The sequence below is a fragment of the Phocoena sinus genome, chromosome 13 (genome assembly GCF_008692025.1).
Source record: "Phocoena sinus isolate mPhoSin1 chromosome 13, mPhoSin1.pri, whole genome shotgun sequence".
In the NCBI taxonomy this organism is placed as follows: domain Eukaryota; kingdom Metazoa; phylum Chordata; class Mammalia; order Artiodactyla; family Phocoenidae; genus Phocoena; species Phocoena sinus.
The window spans coordinates 31,568,001-31,578,280 of record NC_045775.1 but is presented as its reverse complement, the minus strand read 5'-3'; the positions used below and the strand labels follow the sequence as shown (position 1 = coordinate 31,578,280).

General features: G+C 46.4%; 1 protein-coding gene across 2 annotated transcripts in view; it reads left to right on the top strand.

Annotated features, from left to right (window-relative positions):
• The first annotated feature begins 7,999 nt into the window (after positions 1-7,999).
• The window catches only part of SOS1 (SOS Ras/Rac guanine nucleotide exchange factor 1), a 160,480-nt gene continuing 158,199 nt past the window's right edge, over positions 8,000-10,280 (top strand). For both annotated transcript variants that reach the window (XM_032652755.1, XM_032652754.1), the window contains exon 1: positions 8,000-8,225. In XM_032652755.1, coding sequence (XP_032508646.1) covers positions 8,139-8,225 — 87 coding nt within the window. In that variant the 5' untranslated portion in view covers positions 8,000-8,138. The remainder of the gene's footprint in view (positions 8,226-10,280) is intronic.

Sequence of the window (10,280 nt, the reverse complement as noted above, 5' to 3'; positions counted from 1 at the left end):
TTCTCTTATTGTGGAGCACGGGCTCTAGGCGTGTGGGCTTCAGTAGTTGTGGAGCGCGGGCTCAGTAGTTGTGGTGCACGGGTTTAGTTGCTCCGTGTCATGTGGGATATTCCCGGACCAGGGCTCGAACCCATGTCCCCTGCATTGGCAGGTGGATTTCTAACCACTGTGCCACCAGGGAAGTCCCTCTGTCCTGTTTTTGAAACTTTTCTGTTAAAATATTATATTTGTGTTTGCAGCAACAAACTCTGGAGGAATATATAAGAAACTAACAAAAAATGGTTACCTGCTAGGGAATTGGAGGGAAGCACTATAGCTGATGGGCAGGGTGAAAAAGACACTTCATGAATCACGTGGATGTATTACTTATTTGAATTTTTAAATGCCAAGTTATTTTTTAAAATTAACCTTTGAATATCTTTGAATTACATACCATGGTTACTCATATTCAGATATTGAACTCCTTATACAGTGGGTGCTTACCTGATGAGGTTATTTCCTCTGGACTCACATTATACAAGTTGTTTTAATAGATATTAAGTAACTTGCTTAAGGCAACAAAGAGCAATAAAGGACTTGAGTTGGTTGACCTGAGTTCAAACCAAAATGTAGCCCTTATTCTCACTCTTCAGTTGCCTTTCCAACCCTTAGTATCTGAGACTGAGAATCTTTGGAGATGTTAGCCTTTTGCTGCTGCGGAGAGGAGGAGAAAAGAGAAACTGGCAGTCAGTACAGATGCTTCATGTGATTTATCTTTAAACTACTGCCTACTTGTGTCTACTTCTAGCCTCTTCCAACTCTGATCTATAATTAAGAGCAGGTAGATTTTATTTCTTAAGTGCATTACTGAGATTGTCACAGTCAGTTCAGAATTGGCTATGAAGCCACTGTGCTCTCTCTCTATTGGCCCATTGTAGCCATCACCCCCCTTCTCTGTGTGTAGTGTGTGTTTGTAACATATTATGCATACAACAAAGAGTGTATGTGTTTAAATTTTAAAATAATAAGATGAACAGTTGTGTACCTACTACTCAGGTTAGTAATAGACCATTACCAATATCTCATTAGAACCTTGTATAAAACCTCCCCAGTTGCGAACACTTTCTACACTATTTTTTTCCTACAATTTACAATATATCTTAAAGATCTCTCCATATGCATACAACCTTCACAACCACCATTATGAATTCAGTATTATTTTAATGTTTTGTTATAATTTGACTGCTTATGTATGTATCCGTAAAAATATTAGTTTTCTAATGTTGCATAACCCATTACCCCAAAACTTAGTGGCTTAAAACAACACACATTTATTATCTCATAGTTTCTGAGAGTTAAAGATTTTGAAATGGATCATCTGAGTACTTCTGGCTCAGAATTCCTAAAAAAGTTGCAGTCAAAATATTAACCAGATTTCAATTATCTGAAGCCTTTACTGGAGCTGAGGGATCTATTTCCAAGACTGTCAGTGAGGGCTTCCCCTAGAGGGTTGCTTGGGTGTCCTCAGAAAATGGCAGTGATTTCTCCCAGAACGAGAGATGAGAGAGAGAGACAGTAAAGTGACCATGTCTTTTAAGACTTAGGCTCAGAAGCCACATACATAACTTCTGCAAAATCCTATTTTTGCAGGTGAGTATTGCCTAGGATTGTCTATTCAACATGGGAGTGTTATCTATACTGGGGAAGGAATACCAGGAAGTAAGGCTCATAGGGCCATCTTAGAGGTTGGGTATCACAATAAATAACATACAACTCAGTTCTACTTTTTATTTTTTTTTTTGCACCTTATATAGTGAATCATATAGTGTGTAGTTTCCTGTGTGTCTTGCTTAGTGGTTTTTTTGTTTGTTTTCTCTTTTTTCCTTTGGAGGTTCACAGGCACATTTATATATTATCAGTGTTATTTTTAAAGGGTCTACCTATGTTGATGTGTGTCTTAGGTCTTTTGGGCTGTTATAACAAAATACCATAGACTGAGTACCTTATAAACAATAGAAATTTATTTTTCACAGTTTTTGAGGCTGGGAAGTCCAAGATCAAGACACCTTCAGATTCAGTGTCTGGTGAAAGCCTACTTCCTGGTTCATAGATAACAGTCTTCTCTCTTGTCCTTACATGGTGGAAGGGGAGAGGCTCTCTCTGCAGTCTCTTTTATATTGGTACTAACCTCATTCATGAGGGCTCCACCTGCATGTCCTTACCACTTCCCCAAAACCCAATCTCCACATACCTTCACATTGGAGATTGGGATTCAACATATGAATTTTGGGGGGAACGTAAACATAAACTGTGATTCATTCATTTTTGCTGCTCTATAGTATTCCATAATTTATTTACCCATTCTACTATTTATGCTATAACAAACAATGCAGTGAGGAATTTTCTTTGGGATATATATGCTATGGGAATACATCTATGCCAGTTTGTATAGGACATGCCCATATTCATACTTCAAGAAAAGAAATAGTTATCTAAAGTGGTTTTAATCATTTATATTCCCATGGCAGTGGATGAGAATTTTAATAGCTTTACATCCTTGCCAAAGCTTAGCATTGTTCAACTTCTAAGTTTTTGCTAATTCAATGGGCAAGAAATAATATCTCATTGTGATTTTAACTCGCTTTTCCCTGATTACTAGTGAGGTGAACATCTAACCATCATTATCTCCTTTAAAGTAAACCACCTGGGGACTTCCTTGGTGGCACAGTGGTTAAGAATCCACCTGCCAATGCAGGGGACATGGGTTCGTAGCCCTGGTCCAGGAAGATCCCATCCCACATGCCGTGGAGCAACTAAGCCCAAGCACCACAACTACTGAGCCTGTGCTCTAGAGCCTGTGAGACACAACTACTGAGCCTGCATGCCGCAACTACTGAAGCCCGTGTGCCTAGAGCCTGTGCTCCGCAACAAGAGAAGCCACCGCAATGAGAAGCCCCTGCACAGGAACAAAGAGTAGCCCCCGCTCGCCGCAACTAGAGAAAGCCTGTGTGCAGCAACGAAGACCCAATGCAGCCAAAGATAAATAAATTCATTAATTAATAAATTAAAAAAAATAAAGTAAACCACTTGTCCTGGATACTAATTCTTTTTCGGTTGAGCTGCAACTACTTTCTCCTACCTAATGGCTTGTGCTTTCACTTTTTGTATGCCTTATTTTGATTTACAGACGTTCTTAGTTTTAATAAAATCAAATTTATCAATCTTTCCCTTTATGGTTTGTGTTTTTTGTGTATTATTTGAGAAATCTTTTCCTACTTTGAGCTCATAAAGATATTCTTTTTTTTTCTTCCTTTTTTCTTTTTTTTTTTTTTTTTTGCGGTACGCGGGCCTCTCACTGCTGTGGCCTCTCCTGTTGCGGAGCACAGGCTCCGGACGCGCAGGCTCAGCGGCCATGGCTCACAGGCCCAGCCACTCCGCGGCATGTGGGATCTTCCTGGACCGGGGCACGAACCCGTGTCCCATGCATTGGCAGGCAGACTCTCAACCACTGTGCCACCAGGGAAGCCTCATAAAGATATTCTTTATTTTCCTTTCACAATTTTATAATTTTGTTTTTTACACTTAAGTCTTATCCACATGCGGTTGTTTTGTGTCAGGTGTGAGTTAGGGATATAATTTCACTTTTCTATATGTATTTATCAACTGTGCATATTTCATTTATTGAGCACTATACCCTTTCCTCACTCATCTGCAATGCTTGCTGTGTCATGAATTGCTTCTGTGTATTTGGTCCTCCACAACAAGCGAAGCCACCGCAATGAGATGGGTCCGGTATGTTTGTCTGTTCCTTTTCTGATACCACGTTGTTTTAATTACTCTAGCTGTGTAATGTCTTCATATCTGGTAAGTCAAGTTCCCCTACCTTGCTCTTTAACAGAAAAACTTTTTTTTTTAATTCCATATACATTTTAGGACCAGTTTATCAAGTTCCATGACAAACTTGGGAATTCAATGAAAGTTGAATTGGATTGGGGTGCAATCAGTTTGAGGAGCCATTACCACTTGAATCAACTGGAAAAAGACTTTTGCCAAAAACTGGACTCTGCCGGGATCCTGAAAAAAAAAAAATTCCAGGAATAGTCCTAAATATCTTGGAGAGCTTTTGATCATGTCTTCTAATTGTACCTACCTTGCTCCCCACCATCTTTGCCCGAGAGAAAGAGAGAGAGAGAGAGAGGAGGGAGGATCAAAATATTAACTAAAGGTGATAAAGGATGGCTATCCAGTGGTTTTATCAGCCACTGCTTTCTCTGGTGTATTTTTCTGGGGACATAATCGGAGAAATGGAATTGAAAGTGGGGATTGGGAAGAAAGGGTGAGGGGAAGCATTGAGAGGATATGCTGCTGGCAGAGAAGACCTTAACTTTATTGATGGCTGAAACCGCTGTTTCTTATGCCTATTGGACTCTAAAGTTTAAGGGGAGGAATCCTAATGCGGGCTGAAAAAGACTTCAGAAAGAAGGCGGCATATGTGCTGGCGGCGACAGCGTGGATAAGAGTTTCACGGTGAGCGTGTATATGGGAGGTGGGGTGAAGCTGTGGTGGGATTGGAGGAAGATGATGAAGGGCATTCTAGGTAGATGGAACAGAATAGGCAAGAAACAAGAGACAGAAATAATGGGTTTATAGGAGGCAATAGTAGTTCATTTTGAGTGAGTGATATAGCTGGAAAGATAAGTAGTGGCCCCATTGTGCAAGGCCATGAATACAAAGCTAAGGACTTTGGACTTTATTCTGGTATGACAGTGGAGACTCGAACGGGAGAGTAACTGCATCTGAAGTTTGCTTCAGGAAGATCGTTGCGGCTGCACCCAGGCAGGGAACCCTGTGACTGCATCCGGTTGCGGCGCGAGGCAAAGCGCTTAGTGCTGCACTCCCACCTGCAGGGGGCGCGCCGCCAGCCCAAAAGTCCTCCCGCCTCCTTTCCCGCTGCCCGTGTTCTGACTCGACGCGCTCAGAACTCGGCTAGCCTGCCTGGACGCTCCCCCTTCGGGCCTCGGCTAGCCTGCCTGGACGCGCCCCCGTGCGTCACGTCCGCTCAGGCTCCTGGCTCTTTAGAGTCGAAGGTGGGGCGCGAAAGGAACCTCTGCGCCTGCGCCGCGGCGCCACAGTCGGCGGTTGCAGCTGAGGGGTTCACGGGGCTTTCATGTCTCCACTAGCAAGTTTCTGCGTGCGCCACGGTCGTCTTCTCTCGCAGCATGCCCATAGATTTTGATTTGGCTCAAGAGATACAAGCGAACGATGTAGAGGGACTCGATTGCTCCCTGACCTTAGCGACGCCGAACCCAACACCACTCCCCTTAGGTCTCTCAGCTGCGAAGAGCCGAGTCTCTTCTCTGCAGTTTCCCTCCAGCTGCTTGCTGTCAGTCTGCAGCTAAAACGTCCATACTAGTGAAAACCTACCCCGGCCGCTAAGCATGCCCAGCCGGGCTTTAATACATGTTTCTAGGGCTTGTTTACCTCTGCAGTCAAATCAGAGACTCGGAGTTGAAGGGGACCTTGGAGGTCATCAAGTCCCACCTCTTAACCCTCCGCGTCGTCCCGAGAGAGCGAATGTACGGTTTTTACTTGCACACCCCAGAAGATCACCCGTTTCTTAGGACAACTCTGATTACGTAGTCTTCTTGAAAGTTTCCGCCATTCAACTCTTATACCTTCAACAGTATTTATTGAGAACCTACTATGTGCCAAGTGCTGTAGTTCCTGGGGATAAAATGATGAGCTAGAGTGAACACATAAGATTGTTGATCTTGGAGTTTACATTCCAGATGGTGGGAGCGGCGGGGGGTGGGGGAGACCAACAACGAAAAATAATTAAAGGCCGTGATTTATGCTTGCGAAGAAAGAAGCCAAAGCTTATGGGAGAAAAGTATAGGTGGAAACTACTTAGCATGATCACCGAAGGCCTCTTGGAGGCGGGGACGTTTATAACCAGCCAAGTGAACAGGAGCAGAATGAGTTACAGACTGAGAGAAGAGCAAAGCCCTTGAGGCAGGAAAGAGGATGGTGTTTTCTAGGAATAGACAGAAGGCCAGTGTGACTGGAATGTGGTGAGCCAACGTTGAGAATGGTGAGAAAAAGTTGAGAATGTAAACAGTAGCCAGATGCATGTTTTGTGGGTCATGGTAGGAAGTTTGAAAAGTATTCTAAGAGCGGTAGGAAGCCCAGGAATAATTTGGGGCAGAGGCTTGATCTTAATTCAATCGTTTAGAATCACACAAAACCCTATCACATATATATTTTTTTCATATCATTACTTTAGAGATTTGAAAATGGCTGTCATATTTTCCTTTGAGACCCCTTCTCCTACCCCCAACCCCTCTCTAAGCTATGGTTACTTTACCTCTTTTTACCCAGAGGATTTATGGATGATTTTCAAAATGTCATTCTGAACACTTTGAAAGTGTGGAGAACTTTTAAATGTAAATCACATGTGTACATCTTTAAAGGAAAGGAACCAAGACTTTTATGAGATTCTCAAAGAGGTCCCGTAGAGATTAAGAACCGCTGCTTAAACATTTCTCATCTATGTGATTCTGGTTATTGTTCTCTGAAATAGCAGGGTACAGTATCAATTTCAACTCAGGCTGGTTCTTTTAACTGTGATGTAAAAACAATAGGATTGCTCCGAGGATTAAATGAGATTATGCTCAAAAAGTGGTAATGGTAAACCATGAGGCGCCAGCCACCCAGTGCTACTGTTAAAAGCAAACACCTGCATCCCTGGGATGGAGGAACAATTTACAGATAATGCTCCTTTAGCATTCCACAAACACTCACTAAGTGCCTATTCTGTGTAGAGCCCCTAACCCTGGTGGAAAAGATCTACCTTCCAGGAGTTTGTTATCTAGTTGAAAGAGCCTTATAGAGATACAAAACATGTTAAGCTAAATGCCCGGAGAGGGGACTGAGTAAAGTGTTCCTGGGATCTGCAGGAGAGGTGTCAATTTCCACTGGAGGTAAGTGGTTATTGGAGTTCATATTTGAAACGGGTTTCAAAGATGAACATATTGCATTTAAAAACACACACAAAATCAACATTACACGTACACATTTTATTCTTGGTGATGTGCAAAGACCGTTTGGAGACATTGCGATCACTTCTATTATGCCGTAGGTTTCGTGAGAAAGGCACCTATCTTTTGTCCAGCCTGTTTACTATACATTGCATGCTCTGGGCAGTCCTTATCTTCACGCTCGGGAACAAAGTACACAGACACACACCCCTTTCCGAAACGAAAGGCCCAGGGACTCCGAGAGAGGGGTGGTATCCTTCTCGGCCCAACCACACAATGGGGGCCGCTTCACCGTAGCTCGCACCCCACCCCGCAGGCCCCACTCGGCCGGGGGTTCGACCGCTCGGGGCCCTGTCGCTCCTCCCCCTGCAGCCCTCGGGAGCGCAGCCACAGCCCGGCGGGCAGCCCTCCCTCGCTCTCTCGCGCTTCCCTCCTCCTTGGCTGGGGAGCCTGAAAACCCGGAGCGAACCGGCCCTGCCTCGTGACGCATGCTCAGTAGCAGGCAGGTTCAGTTCGCTAGTAGGAAGCTCTAGCGCTACACCGGCGTCGGCGGCGGCCGCGGCGGCACCTCAGGCTGCCGGATTCCCCAACAACGACCTCGGGCCTTTCCCCTCCCCCGCTACACCCCGCGCCCAGCTCCGCCCCGCCCCGGGTCGCTCGCGTTTCGGGGTCCCTGCCGCGCGGGCACCGCGGCCGGAGTGTCGGTCCACACGCCCTCCCCCAGCCGCCGGCTCCGCCGCGGGGCCAGGCCGGGCCCGGGAGCGCAGCCCCGGCGGGCGGGCGGGCGGGCGGCGACCGCGGCGGAGGGCAACCCGGGGCGGCGCCAGCGGGCCGGGGAGGAGTGGGGGCCCGGCCCCGGGGCGGTGGTGCGGGATGCCACCGCCGCCGCCTCCGGGCTGCGTTCGCTCTTCGCGGCTGGTGTTCGTGTCGGGTGGGTGGCCGGGCGCAGGCTTCGCCACCCAGCTCCCTCTCCGGGGCTAGCCCGGCCGCTCGGCGCCCCGAGGGGGCCGGGCCGTCCGGTGGGGCCGCGGCCCTGTTCCGCGCTAAGAGCTCGCCCTCTCGCGGCTCCCCGGCCCGGCCGCCGCCGCCCCTCTCCCAACCCGGAGGCGCCCCGGGGGCACCATGCAGGCGCAGCAGCTGCCGTACGAGTTTTTCAGCGAGGAGAACGCGCCCAAGTGGCGGGGGCTGCTGGTGCCTGCGCTGAAAAAGGTGAGGAGCGCGCTTCCCGGCTGCAGCCCCTGCGAGGGCGCCGGGCCGGGGCTGGGGAAGGGCTGGGAGGCGGGGCGCGCGCGGAGCCGTCTTTCTTCCCGGTCTCACCGCCTCCCAGAAAGGACGGCGCACACCGAGAGGTTCTCTCACACCCGCTGGCTCTCCGTGTTGACATTAACCCGGTGTGGTGTGTGGGAAGGCCGCAGGGAGCCTGGGAGAGTTTGTCCGAAGAATCCAACCGCTGAGAGCTTACTGCCCCTGCCCCTGGTTCAGAGACGAGAGTTGGAGGAGCCTCCGTTTTCAGTGGAGGTCAAAGCAGGCCACTTTTCCGCCTTCTCGGTTCTCTCCCCGAGCTGCTGTCAGCCTCCGGTTTTAGGTGTCCAGTCTGCTCGTCTAAGTGGGCTCCAGAATGCTCTGGCCATAATGCTTGCTCTAAGTAATTGCAGAGCTCGCCTGCCAGCAGGAACAGGGCCTGCTTTGCTCGCCCTCTGTAATCACTCTTCATTCCCCTGAATTCCCCGACTCCTCCGATTCACAGGGGCGGGTGCACATGCCACTGGCCTTCCTTCCTTCCTTCCTTCCTTGCTTTCCTTCCTTCCCTTCCCTTTCTCTCTTTCTTTCTCTCTCTTTTTCTCTCCCTCCCCGCCCCCCCCCTTGTCTCTCTTTCTCAAAATCTTGGTACTGTCATTCGGTTTGTTGATTAGAAATTTTAACATTTCTGTGTTTCTTCGAGTTTGCCACATTGTTATCTAAAGTTATATACCCCGTGATCTGTACTTTTACACGTTTTAGTATAATTAGGAAGTGTTGTTACATTTTCAGAGCTTCTGAAGCAACGTTGTGACTTAATAATACACTAAAACATCAGCAGCTGATCTCTGAATGAATATTAAAAACTATCAGATTATTTTGTTTTCCTTTTACCTCTTCTTATAAATATAGGGATAGCTTTACTCTTTTAATAGTGTTTCTAAAACCCCATTTCTTGTTGCTCGAAGAATGTTTCATGTTATCTGATTTTAAAATATTTTTATTCCTCACTGAGAGTTGAGATTATAGTGTACCTTTTCTTTTAAACATTTATACTTTAAAAAACTGTGTTTTAAGAGGTATCTGATATTTCTCAAAGGACAGCAACTTTTACTTTCCCTTTTGCGATGTTCTCCCTCTCCCCCTCTTGGTAGCTCACAATGGAACCTATTTGGTTTGTTAGGAGAAATTGCTCATATATTTCAAATATAAGTTACTGACTTTTTTGCTCAGGTATCTGACTAGTCACAGATATCTCTGTGATAATTGTTTTCTAAGAAAACCAAATCTTTGCCATATGCCTTACCTGCTTTACTCATTAGGAATCCTGTCAGGCTCTCTGTTTACTTTTGCTTTACCTGCAAGCTTGCCATCTTAGGTTGTAATAGAAGGGGAGTAGGAAGTCTCAGTGATGCTAGAGGCAGGTATCCTGACCAGGGTGGGGAAGAGACAAAAAGTATTGACAATATATAAAAGAACTAATAAAGCACTATCAGTTTGGGGCTGTTTTGCTTGGAAGCAAGCAGTTCCTATCCCATGGGAGTCACCATGAAACCCTGTCAGTTGAGGCTCCTATGAGGTAGTGAAAAGAGCACTGGAGGATTTAGCAGACCAGGTCTCACTCTGCCACACTGGTGGCCCATGCTGAAATCTGTCCACAAAAGCATTTGTTTTGGCTGGCATAGTGTTGTTTTATTTTTAATGTAATCAGATGCCAGTATTTTCAAGTGGGAGATATTACATAAAATCTGAATTTTGAGCTTTTCTTGGAGAATAGGACGATCTCTCCACATTGGGCCAGCATTCAAGCAAGGCAGTAAGCTGCTGGAGCTGAGTAAATGGCTGCCCTCTTTAGACAAGGCATCTGTCTAAGATTTTCCACAGTCCCCACCAGTCCTCTTTGCTTATTTATATAAACCCGGTTTGACTTTAAGCAGAGATACCCTTGCTTGACAGTAGAAGTGATGGGAGAAGGTGCAAGTGTACACAGTCCCGCTGATGTGTGAGATTCTCCCAATTCTTATA